Source organism: Lepidochelys kempii, chromosome 7 (genome assembly GCF_965140265.1).
Source record: "Lepidochelys kempii isolate rLepKem1 chromosome 7, rLepKem1.hap2, whole genome shotgun sequence".
Taxonomy (NCBI): Eukaryota; Metazoa; Chordata; order Testudines; family Cheloniidae; genus Lepidochelys; species Lepidochelys kempii.
The window spans coordinates 84,764,566-84,783,782 of NC_133262.1; the positions used below are offsets into that span (position 1 = coordinate 84,764,566).

Genomic DNA, 19,217 nt, shown 5'->3' on the forward strand with positions numbered 1-19,217 from the left:
CTTCTCTCTCAGCCAGGTGTGCACATATTGGGACTCTTAGGTGAAGGCACGTGTGACTGAATACACACCTCATGCCACATTCTCTTAATGGAATATATGCTTCTCCACAGTGGCAGCTGTCTAGGGTAGAATGTGCATCATCTGTTTAAATATCTGCCTTCCGATTTATATGCAATGTGTATATGCAATAATAATTTCAGAGAAAATGCCTCACACTTTGCAACCTTAGGGTTTTTAAATTAGCAGGGAAAGTTCTTGGCCTCAAGAAGCACATTTTGCCCCCATAGAATTGAAGTACTGATTATGCCACTGCTCCCAGAAGAGAAAATTAACAACAGAATGAAAAACAAATCTCATTAGGAATTCAAGTAGCCTAGTCCTTTCTCAAGATTATCTGTCTTAGAGGAGGCATATGCGGTTTGGCTGTGGGTCTGTTTAGGTCTAGGAGTGCTTAGCTTCAGACGTAGTGCTGGAAGTTGCTTCTACCACTTTGGCACACCCAAGCTGATCTTACTTGCCTCTCACATTGAAAGCCTTGAGATGTAACTATGGAGTGCAACTGAGAATGAAATTAGTAAGGTAGAGAGCAAGGGGGGTTATTTGACAGCCCCATTTCGGGGTGGAGGAGGAGGGGAAATTGAACACTGGGTGAAGGGGGGGAGGCTTGGCTGCTGTCACCAAAAGTGTAACCTAGCAACCTGAACACAATCAGGCATGAAGTAAACAGACTTTTTAACACAAGTGAGGTAATTTTGCACTTCTCCCTCCAGACCGTGGGAGCAAAGGGGACTCATTCACCAAGCTATGGTAGCTGTGTAAACAGTGAGTAGGTCCTTTATATATATGTATTTAATAACAGGTACATTTCTGGCTTTTACTGCTTTCTTTGTTCAAATACCAGAGTCCCAACTTTCCCTTTGAAACAGCAGCCCTCTGAAATGTAGGAAGCTGGGGAGAAGGAGCTTCTAGCAAGTAGCCCTGATTTATGCAAATATGTATGAACAAGCTACGTCCCAGACCACATCTGTGTGAAAAGAAAGGTACACTTGCACATAAAATAGCTGGGATGGACAGGTAGGTAGCTTCCGAATTCCCAAAGTCTGAGACTTAGTGCTGCTGCTTTTATAGCCCTCATGTTTGAGTGTCCACTCCCACACATTACCTTGGTTATTACTGTTTGTGTTTTTCTCATCTCATACCTGAGTCTATGAGGTACTCAGTACTCTCAACTCCCATTGGCTTCAGAAGGGGTTGAGGGTGCTCAGCATTTTGCAAGGTCAGGCTAGTTTTGTTTCTTGGCTCTGACTATATACATGATTAGCAGAGTCTCTGCTGGCATTATTTTATGTATTTATTTATTTGCATTGCCATTGTACCTGGAGACCCCAACCAAGATCAGAACCCCATTGTGCTAGTCGCTGTACATAAATGTAGAATGAACCAGTCTCTGCTCTGAATAGCTTACAATATATATATATATATATAAATAGATAAGATAAACAAATGATGGGAGAATATAAGTACCATTATCTTCATTTTACAGTGGAGGAATTGAAGCATAGAGAGATTAAGTGTCTTGCCCCAGGTCACACAAGAGATCTGTGGAACAGCAAGGATTTGAATCTAGCTCTGCTAAATTGCAGTCTACCTGCTTAATCACAAGACCATCCTTTCTGTGCCTTCTGGGTATACTACTATTAGGAAGGTTTCATCTGAATTAAAAATACATTTTTAGGGAGTTTTCAAAGAGTTATAGAAATGAGGGGGTGAAAAGATTTATTAGGTCATCTAATTAAAGTACAACATATACCAATCCTGTACACCTCAGCTGGGAAACCAACTATACGTATACATACCACAACTTTGATTCATACGGTAGATGCATCACAAAAGTGAAACTGCCACAAGTCTGTTTCACAAGGGGAAGAACCAGCCCCAGTTACTGGGGGGATGACTATTTTCAGAGGATTTATTTAAATGAACTTTAAATAACTCACAGTGACTTGTTAAGGTGTCATCTGTCTGATGACTGGTGAGGGCTGGCTGGACTTCTTAAGGCGCCCTGTTTACATGTGACTGCATTGTTGGGGTGCTGCTGAATATGCTGAATATGTATCATAATCTCCTCCTAGTCCTGGTCACTGAGATCCACACTACAGGTTTGCAAAATACTTCTTTAAATTTCCTTTGCTCGCTGCCCCAGCTGCCTCTTCAGCACCAGCCGTTCTTTAGAATTAGCGTGGGGGGTGGCAAGGTGGATGGTTTGGCCTAGGTATGGCACGGACAAAATAGCTTTCAGGCAGATATTCAGGCACTGGCCTTTAAAAAGCTGTAATTTCTAAACTAAAGGAATGTTTAAGCAAATACAGATAAACTATATGTCAATGATCTCCCCAGTGGGCTCCACTTTAGTTCCATTTGAAATGGTGAATTATGAAGCAGAAGGTAGAGGGAAATGATAGCACCTAAAGCTTCTTCTTGTGATTTGTTCTGCCCTTTATTAACACGTGTGGAGTGTTTGAAACCTATGCCCAGGGGTACTGAGCAATGAATCCCACTAATCCCTGCTAAGCACCAACCCACACCCTGGGCCTGTTGTGTGATTTAGGGATTCATTATGCAGACACAAGGTGACCAGTGTCATGTGGGTCTTTTTCACTTCCCATTGGTTCCTGAGGGAACCCATTAAAGCTCTGAGGAAGTACCTCTTTGTTTCTATTTGTAAATGCTACTTCAGGAAGCACCTGCCAACACAACGTGGTATAATAATACTTCCCCCTTATAGAACGCTTTATAAACATTCACTGATCCTCACAACACCCCTGTGAGGTAGGTATTGTTAGCCCCATTTTACAGGTGAGGAAACTGACACAAAGAGATGTCAATGGTTTGAGTGATGTGAGAGCTCAACACCTCTCAGACCATGGTATAAGTGAATTTAGGAACTGAATGTACCTTAAATTATAGCAATTGTGAGAAGAAAGATTCGGTCTCCCCATACAATAGATGGAGAGTGTGTCCATAGGTGTGTATAGTACATGTACATAGAATCCATGTGTCTAAATTCCCAACTGGACTGTGCAGCTACGGATGCTAGAATAATCACCAACTTTTCTGTATTGTCATAGAATCACTAAAATGGCAACAGAGATAAAGAACTTGGAACTTGTTCTTCAGCAGCTGGAGTAAGTACCCAAGAGCCATTCCCTACATTTGGAAGAAACACCTAAGCAGCAATGCCCATGAGTGAGCTGGTGGGAAAGCAGCAGCTTGTACCCATGCAAACAGTAACTGAGCTGATGGGGCTGCTGACTAAAAATGGTCATATGGGGTGGTGATGGGTGTCTCATTGCTGACAAAGAGGGAAGCCTGCTGAGCCCATCTCCATCAGGCAGAGAAAAAAAAACATTCTGCTTGGAGTTTAGAGTATTAGCTTTCTAGCTTATAAAGCTGCACACACCAGGTGTCCTGTGCAGTGACATAAGCAGAGCTCAAGTTACATTGTGCGGTAACAACACTGAGTGACAGACCATTAAAAAGTCTGGTTTTGGTTTTCATTTTGAAACCATGGGTGAATAACTACAGAGGCAGCATCCTTTCCCAGGACTAAACCTGGGTGAATCGTTCATAACAAATAATTCACAATGAATTTCACCTTGTTTTCTGTTCCCACTTTGTTTGCAAAAAGAGAACATTTTTCTGACCTATATTTGCGGTATGAAATTATTCACTGAGTAATTTCTGCTGATAATCCTTGGTCTGTGGCTTGTTTATGAGCAGTTTGTTGGGGATGTTCAGTGCATTGAGAGTAAGCTGTCCAGGGCTAGATTCTCTATATTTCAGCTGGCCCTTTAACACTGCCCTTGGGTCAAAGAAGGCATAACAGGATTACTGGGGATTCCCCTTTTGTAGGTGAATTCCAGGCTGGTATAGAGCCAAGTAGCCTGTTGTAGGCCACCTCTTCATGCCCTGCTCCAAAGATAGGGGGCACATCAGGGAGAAGAGACATGTTGGGGTAATTCTCAGACAGCAGAACGGCCATCTAAGGGGCTATTATAGCTAGGGTAGGTTACAACAACCTGAGGCTGTTCTTATACTTACAGCAGGGGATGAACTGTCCCCTGGCTGCCCCCAGCCTCAGTGGGCTGCAAAGGTGTTTCTAAACCACCTTTTTCCCAATACCCCAAGTCTTGCCCATAGTACATAGATTGGACTGATTGGATGAGCACAATGCTTAGAATCAGGTTTCTGGTGCTAATACTCATACTAATGAATTCAAATTCACTTTCTACAAGAGTTGCCTGAAAACATGCCATTTCTACAAACATGCCTGTCAATCAACTTGTATTCATGTAATGCAAACACAGAAGGGCTCTCAATGAATATTCAGGCAAAATTCAGCACTCACTCAGCTCTACTCAGCAGTTAACAGCCCCCGTTTGAAATACTGCCTGGGCCTGCAAATCACTTCCAAAGAAACCTTCCCTGCACATCATTCTCCTGCTGCAACAGAGAGCATTTTGAAAACTTTGTTCCTGCCAAAGCATAGAGCACTCTGACACGCAGTGGGCTGCCATGGGGAAGTATGTGGGGAGTCCTAAAATGGTCTTTTTTTGTAGCACTTCAGAAGGATCAGCGCTGAGTTAAGATGATCATGAGGAAAAATCAGAACCCACATATTCCTAGGTCTCCTCTGGTTCTGATCTAGGAAACAGAACACTGAGCCAGACACTCAAGCAAAATATGATGATTTTTTTCTAGCTAAGAAACGCAGTGAAGCATGAGCATGATGCTACAATGGCTCCTGCTCCTCATATTAGCATTGATGCTAATAATGCTGGGAGTCATCTGGTGAAACGCCGGCTAACGATCCTCTGAGTGGAGGAGTTTTTGTCAGGCTTGAGAATGTGATCTCAGTGCTGTGGTAAAGCTGAGCTCCTAACCTTGCCTGTCTCAGCAGATGACAGATCAGGAAGCCATGACTCTGAGTCACCCGTCAAAGCTGCCAGCTGGGGCAGTTCTCATTGTTTTCATGGGGGTTTCCCTCAGAAGGCTCCTTTTTCTGTATGTCAACAGAAACATGGGAGTCTGTGTGGGCTTGCTTCTCAGCTTACACATTCATGTGTGCTCTTGCTGGCCTACCAGGTAACAACAAAGTGTTCCCATAAATACAGAACAGACCTGTTCAACACAGGGAGCAAACTATCCTATCAGCTTCTCTTCACTCAGGTATTTCATTCAAGCTATTTTTCCTCAGTAAATTTGTCTAGAGCATTAAGTGCATTTCAGGTGGGTATGAAATTCAGATCCAAGGTTTCCCCTTCTGTAAATGAAACATTCTAACAAAGTCTGCTCCGGTGTCAATAAGGGAGAGGATTCCCTCAGTTTGCCGCAATCCCTTGGGATGTGAAGGAAAAGAATAAGTGATAGTGGATCTCTCTGCCTGGTCAGAATGGATTTGGGGTGAAATCCCTGAGAGGAAGATAACCTGCACTGGAGTTTGATGCCTACTTGGAATGGATTCTCACTCTGCCTTTCATGAACCTGACTAGTACCTAAGATACAGACATTTTCATAAAATGTGATTGCATGCTGATACATGGTTTTCTTCTCTTTTTCTTCAAGAACCAAGTGTATATCTGCTAAGGAGAAGATGGAGATGCTAAGAAGCCCAGTTGCTGGTCCATTCAAAGGACAAGACATCACAGCATTAGCAGGAAAACTCAAACACGTGGCTCTAAACACACCACTGCGGTTTAGTATGGAGGCCATGAGACCCCAGTCAAAGAACAACTCTCGCTTTGGCAACCTAAGCCACCATTCCTTCTTCTCACGGCACAACCCCCATCCTCACCGAGTGACCCACATCCAAGGTATGGCCTTAGGATGGGGGGGGGCAGGAAACAGGAGTTGAAGGCATTAATGATGTGGCCTTTCTTTGCTGAGGAGCAGAGGTCAGATGGGATGGGAGGAAACCGAAAAATTAATGTAATGCTTCAGCACAGGCCTGATTGCAGAGTACAGTGGGATATGAGGAAAGTAGCAGAACTTTGACTGCATAATGTTTCTAGAGTAAGTGTTGCCCTGGTGATTCTTCTGAGCAGCAGTTATGATCTGAGTGAGACTCCTTAGGTTGATATCATGCATGTCTTTGTTCCATCCCAGGACCTAGTTCAGACAATCAACTACTGCATCATCTGGATAAGATAATCCCAGCTGTGTATTTCCAATGTAGGAATTTATCCCATGCCTGGCTTCCTGTTTAAAGATGATATAGGCAGTAGTAATTCATCCAAACTGTGTATTCCCTAACTAAATATAGATCTATAAACAGAGGTGCTTCAGGAATCCATTCAGTATTATTGGGGCAGGGGAGGAAAATTGATCTATGTATGCCACCACAAAATTCATGCACCTACAGATTTATTATTCCGGCAGAAAGTAACTGTAAATGCTGTGTGTTATGCAAGGTGAAAGACTATTTTCTTGTGTGCTTCTTCCATTGACAGGTTTCAGAGTAGCAGCTGTGTTAGTCTGTATTCGCAAAAAGAAAAGGAGTACTAGTGGCACCTTAAAGACTAACCAATTTATTTGAGCATAAGCTTTCGTGAGCTACAGCTCACTTCATTGGCTGTAGCTCATGAAAGCTTATGCTCAAATAAATTGGTTAGTCTCTAAGGTGCCACTAGTACTCCTTTTCTTCTTCCATTGAGTTACTAACTGATATTTACCTCTTTTCATTTTCTTTTGTAGGCTTAAATGGCGCCCCCATCTGTATGGTTAATGATGCGTGGTCTGTGCTGACTCCTTTGTCACCTCATCCAATGATAAAAGGCCAGCTTTCTACTACTGTACTGGGGGTGTCAGGGGCCCAGATGCCGATTGGAGATCCACATAGTAATCTTGTCCCCAGGTTAACTGTAGGTTAGTGTGCTGCTCACACACGCGAGTGCGGTAGACTGCTTGATCAGGATGCCCTGTTGGGTGGCCTTTTGTCCAATTAAGTGGAATTCCTTAATTAACAAAATTAATCATGCTGTACCTGAAATGGTTCTCAAATGACTGCCCTTGTTTTGGCTTGCTACAGGACTGGAGGTAGCTCAGGTCTTACATTGACAAAAGACTGAGCCTGATTATTTTTCCTGCCCCTTTGAGCTGAAGTGGTTTTGAACCAGAGAAACATAATGCCAGGTTTCAGAGACAGCATGTATTGCCACACAGCACTGGTGGAAAAGCAGCTTTGCCCTGGCAGACATCTTCCTGTGGCATACAAAAGCACCATCAGCTTCTCATTTTTACAAGGGCCAGATAGCCCTGTTTGAGAACCACTTAATCACTTGCACGTATCCCAAACATGGAATTACCATGGCAATTAAGTGATGGACAGTTAGGGCAGTGGTTAGGTTAGGGCAGTGGTTCTCAACCAGGGGTACGCATACCACTGGGGGTACTCAGAGGTTTTCCTCATCTAGATATTTGCCTACTTTTACAACAGGTGACATAAAAAGCACTAGCAAAGTCAGTACAAACTAAAATTTCATACAGACAATGACTTGTTTATACTGCTCTATCTTCTACACACTGAAATGTAAGTACAATATTTATAGTCCAATTGATTTATTGTATAATTATATGGTAAAAATGAGAAAGTAAGCAATTTTTCTGTAATAGTGTGACACTTTTGTATGTTTATGTCTGATTTTCTAAGTAAGTAATTTTTAAGGGAGGTGAAATTTGGGGATACAAGACAAATCAGACTCCTGAAAGGGATACAGTAATCTGGAAAGGTTGAGAGCCACTGGGTTAGAGGTGTCTGCTTGTCCTTTCCCATCTTTCAGAGATATCACTGTGAGCACAGTGCCCCTTTGTTCTGCGCTCCTCAGTCTCCTGAGACTCTCCAGCAGCTTTATTTTTTGGCAATATGAAGCTAGGGGTTCTCCCTTCACTTGGAGGGCATCAGACCTCAGACATGCACAATGGTTTGGTGTTGCACCAACCACCTGGTACAACAGAATCCAAGGAGGAAGCAGTGTGTCTGATTCTGAACTGCCCATCTTGAGCAATAGGCTGTGGAGCACAGGCCTCTCACCAAGATTTTAGTGCTCTCGTTTTTAGCCTTCTGTACCCCCGCAGCCCTGACTCTCCCTGCAGAGCCCATAGCCCACACAGGAGGCTTTAACAGTGGAAAAGAGCAGAGATTTGAGAGATTCCCCCCTCTTCATCTTCTCATCCATCTCTGCAACACCCTCCCTCCTGTACGAGCCTCTATCTCCTTCCCATATTATACCACAAAGTTTGCACTTGGATGTTTGTGTTACCTCTAGGGCTACTCATGGTGTGAAAGATGGGAACCTTCCTTTCCACTCACTCTCATACAAAAGAGTATCACTGCTTAAGATACAGTATATCCCATAATACCTTGTAATGTATCCAGTGGTTGTAGGTACCATTTATTTGCATTTCATTTCCATCCAAGCTCTGCAGGGGAACTGTTGGCCTCATGATGAGACCCATGCAAATACCTTTCCACAGTGAAAATAGGAAGTCATGGATGCCTAGGGGGAGGAATTCAAGGTGTGGTCTATGTTCAGACTTATACAGGGTTTATAAGTGCTGTAGGAACTAAGTGATGCTACTATACTGAGCTTTCTCACATGTCTCCTATCTCACAGGTGTCTTGTCCGATGCATGGAGAGAAGAACTGCGGGAACTCGCTGCCAGAGTTAGTGCTTCCTCCTCCACTGAAATGGAGCAAAAGGAAGTGGTGAGTTTTTCATACTGCAAGCATGACCCTTAGGGTTGCTTTACTCTTGAGTGTCATCTAACCAACACCTGGAATAAAATAAAGAAATGGAAGGGAGGGAGCAGAAAAACCTGAAGAGAGTTTTTCATGAGGCTGCTATATCACTACTGTAGGTCATGTGGCCCAGTCTGTTGGTGACAGCATCAAGACTTGAAGGGTCATGTGGAAATCTATTTGGTAAAGATCATTTTAAATTACCTACTTACTCCTAATCTAAACAAGGCAAAATGTGCAATGGAATGTGACCCATACCCAGATCTGGAGATCCCCAAATTTTGGAGGTTGACCAAAATCTGAGCTCTGATCCAAATTTTGCAGATGATTTATTTGCTTTTATAATGTACTGGATCATAACTTCTGGATCTCTACTATCCCATTCTCTGGGGTGTTTAATATCTGGAGCCAAAATTTGTAGTTTGAGTCTTTAACAACTACTCAGAGGGGACCATGCCAAAAGGAGAAGTGGGTCAACACTAGTTTTTCACCTCTTGACACATAGGCTCAAATCTACTTTAGGGTACAGATGAAATTGGTTTCAAACTCTTGTAGAGGAACATCACAAAACAATCGCACAATGACACAATTGTTAATCTCCAGTGGAGGGAGAATCAGGATTTACAGGATGTTGTAGGTCAAAATTAAGGAGCAAAACTGTGCGAAAGATCATGGCCGGATACAGCAGAGGTGTTTTAGGTCAGGATCGAAGGACACTGGCAGTGCTGTGGGGAGCCAGAGGTAGAATACCAATACATATTACAGGTCAGGATTGAGGTGCATATATAGCACTGCATACAGGAAGTTTACACAACCCCTACATGCACTGTATCAGCTCCAGTGAGTGCTGTCACTCACTTTCAAGAGCAACAAATTCAGCACCCTGGATTAGCATTCTTTAATACTGGGACCTGATAATCTCAGTGTTAATTTATAAATGAATATAGCTGCATAAGGATACCTATGGGTTTAGATGCAGTGTTTGGGCTTTGACCATTCAGTTGTCTGTCTCTTCTGACAGACAGCAGTACGTGGTGCACAAGTTTCAGTTTTAAATAAAACACTGTTTGCAAAATCAGTGCACAGTTCACAGCTGGAGAGAAACACACCTCCCAGGTGAGCTTTTAGTATTGCACAGTAGTTTCACTTTAACTGCAGCAGGTACATTCATATTTTTTGCAACAGCCAAGCACCTCTTTGTTCATGTGTTGATGAAGATTTCCCCTTTCGTCACAGCCTTTTTACACTCAGTCTTGTTCTAATCATTTTATCTCCTGTGCAACTCCTGTCCCACGCTCAGCCCTCTAATCAGAAAGCATGTGTGCATTTGCATTTTAACAGGTGGAAGAGCCCCAGAGAGCAACACAGTACTCAGCAGAAACTGGGCGCCTCATCCCACCTTCTTCTCGGGCAACAATCCGCCATACACCCCACCAGTTGTGCCGGAATAATGCAAAGAACAAAGGCAAAGATGCTGCCCTGTCTTTCCAAGGCCAAGAGCTGGTAGTAAGTAGAACATAATGAGAAAGAGTAGCTACACCTGGTACTTCCTGCTGCTCACATCCTCTGTGTGACTATTTTTCCTTTAGGACTGTCGCAGGGTAGATACACTCCATCCTGTGCGCTGGGTCAGGTATGGGAAAAAAAATGTACAGCACCCTGTTGGGTCCTGTGTTCGTGACTCTGACTATAAAACATGGTACTACAGCCTAGTGGCTGGAGTCAATAAAGCAGCTCTTCCGCTCAGGACAGCGTGGCCTAATGTCCAGAGTCAATAAAGTAACCCACATCGGTGGGATTGTGTGGCCGATTGGCCTGTTGGGGGAATGGGGCGCCACTTAGGGGTGTGTGGCATCCAGGGCAGAGCAACTCGGGCCCTCTTTGCTCCTCCATGTCCCAGCCCGGGGCCCTGGTGGTGGTGGAGGGGGTGCTCACCACCAAGCCAATGGGGATCCTCCCAAAACACTCTGACTGGTTCCACAGTTCACTCACTGCAGAAAAGTCTAAGTTCCCTGGGCTGCTTCCTATCCTTTTCTCCCTCGACGAGGCTCCACTGTCCCCACGGGTCTCTGGGGTCCTCAAGTGGCCTAGCTCCTGCCAGTGCAGTCCCTTCTCCAGGCTCATCAAGCAGCCTGAGCTGTGTGTGCTGTGGCTCTGTAACTGGGACCTATAGCAGCTCCCTACAGAGAGCCTACATCGTCCCCCTTCAGCAGCCTGTCCAAACTGAGTTGGGCTGCTTCCTTTTATACTCTGCCTCCAGGCTGAGCATGCGCAGCAGAGTCATTGGGGCAGGGCTTCCTCAGCCTGCAAAGCACAGTTAATCCTTTCAGGGCTGGTGCGAGTAGGTACACCTCGTCACAAGGACATTCTATATGTGCACATGGTGTTTTACAGAAAATCCATCACTTCCCTTAAATAGTTTGTTACAATGGATAATCACCATCACTGTTAAAACTGTGTGCCTTATTTCTAACTTGAATTGGTCTGGCTTCAACTTCTAGCGCTTGGTTCTTGTTCTGCCTTTTTCTGTTATATTAAAATGCCACTTGGTACCTGATATTTTCTCCCCATGAAGGTACTTGTACATTGTAATCAAGTCATCTCTCAATAGTCTTTTAGATAAACTAAACAGATTAAGCTCTTAAAGACATTTTCTCTAACTTTCAAATAATTTTGTGGCTCTTTTCTGCACCCCCTTGAATTTTTCCACATCTTTTTAAAAATGTGGACACCAGAACTGGATGCAGTATTCTAATATCAGTGTCACCAATGTCATATGCAGAGGTAAAAATCACTTCCCTAATCCTACTCACTAGTCCCCTGTTTATACATCCAAAGACTGTATTAGCCATTCTTTTGTTCTTAGATGTATGACTTTGCCTTTGGCTGTATGCAAACACATTTTAGTTGAATGGGTTCATCTTACCTAGTGATCCAGATTGCTCTGCATGACTGCCTTGTTGTCATCATTATTAACCACTCCACCAATCTTTGTCATCTGCAAATTATCAGCAATAATTTGATATTTACTTTGAGATCATTAATAAAAATGTTGACTGATGATAGGTTGTAGTGGGCAGGGAATAGAGAACTGACGTGTGTAAACAATGGAAAGAGAATGAATACTGCCCTTGTAGGAGTCATTTCTTCCCTCCCTCAAGGAGACAAGTTTGTTTACTAGAAGTCGGTTTGTTTTCCACAGCTTGGATTTGATATTGTTTTGTTTTTAAATGGTCAAGTGCCAGCAGACAGTGCCAGGTTAATTGCAGAAAGGCAGCTGAAAGGGGTACTAAGGAGAGATATTCATGAGAATCTGCAGCAGTGCCCAAGAAACATTTTGAAGTTCATCTCCTCTGCAGGCTGGGAGGAGAATGAGAAGTTCCAGTTTAGCATGTATAGCAAGTGTGACTAGGCCTGCCCCTGTTTTGCTTGCTCTAGGCACAATAGATAGAGGGAAACAAGAGATGGTAAAAAACAACACAGAACATGGAAACATGAGTTCACTCCTAACTGATAATGTACTCTTCTGAGGTGAGTTTGCGTGCCTGTATACAAGGACAACGGTCAGAAAGGAGTGAGCATGCAGTGCACCAGAAGACTCAATGTCCAAACAAATTTAGTCCAATTTAAACACCGACTCAGTGATCAGGGCCTTATCCTAGTCTTTGTTGGTGGGGGGAGATATCTACCCTTGCACACAGTAGGCTTTGATAGATCATCCTCTACTTCTTTTATTATATTTTCAAATGTGTAGGTTAGACCCTGAGCAAGGAACAGTAACTCATAAAACTGAAAAACCACACCTGTACGGTGTCTAGATAAGCAAGGTGCCTGTGTATGCATATCCTAATGACCTCCTGTTTGTCTGTGTTCCAGGTACAATCAGTGTCACTCTGACCTGATCATGCTGTCACTTTCTACTTTGCTCTTCTGCCAACAGATTTTGGAGCTGCTGTGTCAGATCCTGCAGACAGACTCTTTGTCGGCTATTCAGCAATGGCTGCTCACAGCTGGTCAGAGGGGTGAGGAGAACCTGAAACCTCAACTTGGTGCCTGAGCCAAAGGAATAGACAGCCACTTCTATTCTCAGAGTTTGGCACCCTAATTATCTCTACTTCAGCAACCACAAGTTTATTCCCAATACACACATTACAGCCTTTCAGGTCAACCTGAGTTTGTGGAGTATACATTTTTCTGTGAGGGGAAAATTTGCTTCTGGAGGAAAGATTTCTTTGTATGGAATCTATTAGGGTTTTCTAATGACCAGGTCTGCAGTAACTGGTGAAGAACTAAGGATATGAATTTTGCTTGGTGTTCAGGGACTCAGATGCTGTGGTGATGGGATTGGAATAGAATCTGGACAGATGGATGGCGTGCATGGCTTTCTAAAAATTGTCTCTGTTAGTCTCAGTTTTTTCTTCATTCTGTCTTTCCTGCCAGTGATTGTCTTTTGGGTTTCACTGACCGTTATTGAATATGGCCCAGCATTAGTGAAAAACTTTTTCACTAAGAGGGTGGTGAAACACTGGAATGCGTTACCTAGGGAGGTAGTAGAATCTCCTTCCTTAGAGGTTTTTAAGGTCAGGCTTGACAAAGCCCTGGCTGGGATGATTTAACTGGGAATTGGTCCTGCTTCGAGCAGGGGGTTGGACTAGATGACCTTCAGGGGTCCTTTCCAACCCTGATATTCTATGATTCTATGATTAGAGTAAAGGACAGTTTCTATGTAAAAGTTATAGGCCAAAATTTTCAAAATAAGGCTCCTAAATCAATTACCTGATTTCCACAGGTGCTGACCTCAATGGGGGCTTCAGGTGCTCAGTACCTATGAAAGTCAGATCACTTATTAATCTGCTTAAATATGACTTTGGAGGCCTAACTTTAGGCCTTTATGTTTGAATATTTTGCTTCTGAGTTACAGGCTGCAGCTGAAGGTAATGCTGCTGCTGCTGAATTCAGGCTTCACTATTGAGTTCCAGTATAAAAATGCAGCTGTAGGAAGATAAATATTGTTGGCCAGATTATATTAATTGTATTCATTTTAAGAGTATTTGCTCTGGGTGTGTACCAGTTGAGTAAGGGAAATCCCTATTTCCACAAAAAGGGAATAGTGGGAGTAGGGTGACCAAGTGTGAAAAATCGGGACGGGGGTGGGAGGTAATAGGTGCCTATATAAGAAAAAGCCCTGAATATTGGGACTGTCCCTATAAAATCAGGACATCTAGTCACCTTAAATGGGAGCCAGAGTAGCTCTTCTGTTTAAATAACATTTAATAGATGGTATAACAGACTGTTTGAAACAGAATCATAGAATATCAGGGTTGGAAGGGACCTCAGGAGGTCATCTAGTCCAACCCCCTGCTCAAAGCAGGACCAATCCCCAATTTTTGCCCCAGATCCCTAAATGGCCCCCTCAAGGATTGAACTCACAACCCTGGGTTTAGCAGGCCAATGCTCAAACCACTGAGCTATCTTAGGTAGCACAGTAGCTTGTGACTCAACGGACCTATATTACAGCAAGAGACCATTACACATGCCACTGTTCCAAGACCAGGGTATCACTGGAGTCCTGCTGTACTTCTGATTGATCAACTTCTCTCTGCTCTGCTTGAACGCATGCTGCATAGAGGGGGTGAAGAAAGTGACAGACTACAGGGAATAGGGAAATCATTTTATGACATTCAAATGTTTCCATATCGGAACTTTTCTCTCTCTCTCACTCACTCTCTGTTTTGTAACAGGTGAGATATTGTTTCTTCTGCTGCCTACTTGTCTTCCTCTCATTACAGAAAAGGATCTTGTTATGAGGATGCTGCAGACTGCAACAGCCAACCTACAACTGGAGCCCCAGTCCTTGAGCACAAGCATGGAGCAGAGGCTTCAGTCCCAGACGGCAATGGGCCTGTCCTCCAGAGGGCAACACTTGGGAAGCAATCATCCAATCAGGTTCTGTCATAAAAATTATTCAATGGGATGTTCACAGTGTGACAGAGAACTGAAACATTTCACTTACTGAGAGCTGGAGACATGCTGGGTACATTAGCCTGCATGTACAGCAGCAAGAGGCGAGAAAGAGACTGTTACACAGAAAGAGATTAATCAAGCAAGCAATAAAACTGATTTTGTCCACCTTCTAACTCCCCCTCTCCCCCCGCCTCACCCCCATGTCAACTGGTTTAACTGAGGACCTGATCCAAAGCACATTTAAGTCAATGGCATGGCTTGCAGTCACTGCTCAATGGGGGCCCATTATTTCAGTAGCACATGCGTCAGAGATTAAGGTGAACTAGTAAAATTGTGCAGGGGCTTGGATTTCAGTCCTTCTATGTGGACTTCCAGTCAATAGCATGAGCAGAGTAACTAGAAAATAAAAATACACCTGAACACAGGAAGTGAATGGCAAAGTGACAGACTAATGCAACCCTTCATTTTCATGACTACCAGGTTTATTCAAAATTTAGAATTTTAGATTGAGAAAAATATTTAGTTTTCTCTGCATTTCTTTATAACAGATTGTCTCAGAGCCAGAAGCAAGAATCCATTCCAGAGGAAGACAAGCCAGGTAAAACTATTATATTAAATAAATACTTTGTATTTATTACATAATCCCTTCAAATCCCAGGGTCTTAAGACATTTTATAAACTTTAATTAAGCAGCAACAGACCTTTGAGGTAGGGAAGTATTTTACCCATTTTATGGATGATGCCTTAGAGAAGTTAAGTGATTTGCCAAGAGTCACACAGTGAGCAAATGGCAGAGCTAAGAATAGAAACCAAGAGGTCCTGGCTCCCAGTACAATGCTCTAACCACTTGATCAGACTTTCTGAACATTCACACTTTACTATGAGAGCAAGACTATACTACATATAGACAAATAAATGACAAATTCCTTGCAGGCTATATTTTGGTAACACAGAGTAGGAATTCAGGTAGCCTTTTTGTGGTTACCTCTGAGTGAACAGTAATGCATTCCCTGTGAAAGTTTTCAATCTGGCAGGGATTTGGGCATGGGATCAGGATAGAATTTCATCCTTAGTTTTGCGGTGAAAATTCTGTTAAGTAAATAAAAGAAGAGTTTACCCAATGATACATCTGTGCCAGTAGAAATAAGTAAACTAGATTTTTAAAGCGTAAAATATGTTGCAACTTGCCATTCTCCTGAGCTACAGTTTTCAAAAAACAAAATACTGTATTCAAATCCAAATAAGCAAACCTGGCACTTCCTCCAAAGTTCAGTTGTTCCAAATCTTGGGGTTTATCAAAATAAACTCTGCTATGAGCAATTTTTGTGTCTTTTCTAGCTAAATAAAGTGTGTTGTTATAACCAGCAAAAACAGTGGGAAACATTTTCAAAAACTCTTGAGACTTCCGAGCCTACCTCCCATTTTCAAAAGTGATTTAGGCATTTATAAGACTACATCTCTTAGATCCAGATTTTAAAAAATATTTAGATGCTTCAAGATGCAAATAAGCACCCAGTTGCAATTTTAAAAGTGGCTAAGTACCTAACTCCCATTGATTTCAATGGGAGACAGGCACCTAGTAGGATTTTCAAAAGCCCCTAGACACCTATCTACTTTTGTAGGTGCCTAAATACCTTAAAAATCTGGCCTTTGGGCACTGAAAATGTTACCCACATGGGCGAGGCATTAACTGCTCTGTGAAATTATAACTGGTGTTGACCCACATTGACCCATCCCAAATTATTTTTAATTTTTAGTGCATATGGGTACTTCAGAAGTTCTCCAGTTCCATTTATCCCAGGATGTAAAGCAGAACCAGCCAGATCCACCCAATTAACTTGGAATCTTCTCTCATTCCTGATGGAAGAACCTCAAGAAGTGCTAGCACATTTCCTGCTATAGCTGCAGTGTTTTACTCTCATTACTCACCTAGTGAAAAAGTGTTCTGTAGAGTACATGAAAAGGCATGCAATATCCTGTATCACCTAATTCCTCTCTTCACTTTGACATTGTATGTTGAGTCATGGCAAATTTAAACAGAATTTGTTTAATGACTGTGCCATAGACATTAAGTCATACTGTAAAATGGGTCTCTGTGAAATTCCAAAAGTCCCCATAGCTGTAGATGCTTAAAGTACTGCTTCTGCTATGATCCAGCTGGGTATTTGGTTCAATATGCAGAATCACAAAGAGAATGTGGCTGTGTTTTTCCAATGATCTCAGATGCAGGAGGTGCATGGTCCATGGGGTGGGTTGACTCGCTGCTTGAAAGATTGGCCGTTAAACATTTCAGTCCTTCCTCTCAGATCCCGTGGGTACCGCTGAGCAATTGCTCGCCATTCCAAAGGACTCAAATCAGTCCTGTCAGTGCTTTTTTAAAGCCACTGGAGGAGACAAAGCCATTCTGGGTAGTAGAGTCATCCATATGTTAGTGATTCTCAGTTCTTTGGCTCCTTTTCACTGAACACAGCTGCTGCCTCATTACTTTCCCACTACGTGCCAGGAGGTAGCAATCTGGATAAAGAAGAACTGGTTGGAATTCAATCCAAATAAGAGAGAAGTGATGTTTGTTCACAGAGGCATTTAGAGGATTAGGTGGAGACACCACCTATGGAGGGTGTATGTCTGCTTTCTGGCAAAATAGCTCACAGCTGTTTGATCTTACTGGATCCATCACTGCTGCTCTTGGCTTCTCAGGTAGCAATGGTGGCCTGCAATTCCTTTTGTCATATATGGCTGTATGATTTTTCTTCTAATGTGGACCTTAGAACAATCTTCCATCTCTTTGTCTCCGCCAGGTTAGGTTACTGAAATGTGCAGATTTCTTTGGTAATGACATCATTGCATATCAATTACTTGTATAAAGAATGTATGACTCCTAGTATTTGCCTGTGGTCCCTTTAGAAATAAACTATCTGCTTGGGTATCCAGCTGATCTCCGTGACTCCTGCCACTCTGTGATCAGTTTACAGCGTCTGGAAGAAGCAGAGCACAGCACAGCACAGCAGACTGTAACAGTGCTAGGGCCACCAGGGCTGGATTAACCTTTTGTGGGCCCGGCGCCAAACATATTTTTGGGCCCTAGGGTGACCAGACAGTAAATGTGAAAAATCAGGACAGGGGTCGGGGGGTAATAGGAGTAAGAAAAAGACCCCAAAAATCAGGACTGTCCCTATAAAAATCGGGGCATCTGGTCACCCTAGTGGGCCCCCATGGGGGCAAAGGAGCATGGCGTTGGGAGGTCGGCCCCCAGAGCAAGGGGCCAGCCAGGGACAATGGGGCATAGCATGGTGGGGCCGGCCCCACTCCACCCAGCCCAGTGCAAGGGCACTGTATACAAACCGGCAATTGCCAGACGCACACTGGCCCACCCAGCACTGTGCTGCCAGCATGCCCCTTCCCCTCAGGGGTGGGCCCATGCCATGCCACACAGCCCCTGACTCCCTATGCCCAGCGTCCCCAAGAACTTCTATGTCCAGCAGCCCCACACACAGACCCTCCACCACAAATGCACAGCGGCCTGCACACCACCACCCCTGCCCAGCACCCCAACACACAGCCACACCACTACTGCCCAATGCACTTCCCCACAGCCCACCACCACAACTACACAGCACCCCACTCAGAGCCCCCACTGCCCAGCATCCCAACACACAGACCTCCCCCACCGTCCCCCAAGACACCCGCCACTGGCCTGCAGCCCCACACACACCTCCAGAGACCCACTCCCTCACACCCAGCACCCTGGCCACACTCACCAGCCTTGCTGGAAGGTGACAGCGTCTGCCAGGCTGAGCTGGCAGCGCGGCCAGGGCCAGGGCAGGGAATCACTCCGGCCTCTCGGGAGTGGCGCGATTGGCCAGGCTAGGGTCTGCCCCCACCCTGGCCAGACTCCCTCAAGACCCACTTGCCTGGAGATAGGGTGACCATATGTCCCCGTTTGGCCGGGGCAGTTCCCTTTTTAAGCTCTGACCCAGCCATCCTGACTTTTTTTGACAAAAACGGGCAGTTATCCCCATCAGCTGGCAAGAGCAAATGAACAAATGCCCAGTTTACCAAAAAAGTCTGGTGCGGCCCCCCCCCCCCCAGCGGGGCATGGAGGACCCGGGGGGGGGGGGTGGCGACGCGAGGTGTCAGGCAGCAGGGCATAGGGGGTCAACCCCCGCCCCAGCCAGAATGGAGCTTGGGGGGGTTAGGGGCCAATCCCAGCCCCTGGCAGCGGTGTGGGGAGGGTGTCAGCCCTAGCTCCTGGCAGTGGTGCGGGGAGCTGGGGCAAGGGAGGGGTCAGCCCCTGTCCCGGCAGCGGCATGCGGCGCGCGGGGTCAGCCCCTGACTGCGGCGTGGGGAGCTGTGGGGGAGGGGTCAGCCCCAGTGGCAGATTTAGAGTTCGTGGGGCCCTGTGCTCAGCTTCATTTTTGGGGCCCCTCCTTGGGACCCAGCCAAGAAAAATAATATT

The 19,217-nt window shown here is 44.4% G+C and overlaps 1 protein-coding gene across 5 annotated transcripts; it reads left to right on the plus strand.

Moving 5' to 3' along the window:
* The first annotated feature begins 734 nt into the window (after window positions 1-734).
* Window positions 735-17,696, plus strand: TBATA (thymus, brain and testes associated). 5 transcript variants are annotated; one of them, XM_073353577.1, is made up of 10 exons: window positions 735-822; window positions 3,129-3,185; window positions 5,626-5,873; window positions 6,754-6,924; window positions 8,673-8,764; window positions 10,139-10,303; window positions 12,738-12,819; window positions 14,587-14,743; window positions 15,310-15,359; window positions 16,519-17,696. In XM_073353577.1, exons 2-10 carry the CDS (start codon window positions 3,139-3,141, stop codon window positions 16,596-16,598), a joined length of 1,092 nt encoding a protein of 363 aa, XP_073209678.1. In that variant the 5' UTR covers window positions 735-822; window positions 3,129-3,138; the 3' UTR covers window positions 16,599-17,696. The 5 variants fall into 5 exon arrangements, with proteins under 5 accessions (XP_073209678.1, XP_073209681.1, XP_073209679.1 ...); XM_073353578.1 differs by having other exon boundaries at window positions 786-826; XM_073353579.1 differs by lacking the exon at window positions 735-822 and adding an exon at window positions 961-1,040.
* The last annotated feature ends 1,521 nt before the right edge of the window (window positions 17,697-19,217 follow it).

Bases quoted from the DNA above. Each gene is read 5' to 3' on its own strand.
- TBATA (XM_073353577.1), top strand. From the start codon at position 3,139: ATGGCAACAGAGATAAAGAACTTGGAACTTGTTCTTCAGCAGCTGGA. The intron at 3,186-5,625 runs GTAAGTACCCAA...TTTTTCTTCAAG, and splicing joins CTTGTTCTTCAGCAGCTGGA to AACCAAGTGTATATCTGCTA. The intron at 6,925-8,672 runs GTTAGTGTGCTG...CCTATCTCACAG, and splicing joins TGTCCCCAGGTTAACTGTAG to GTGTCTTGTCCGATGCATGG.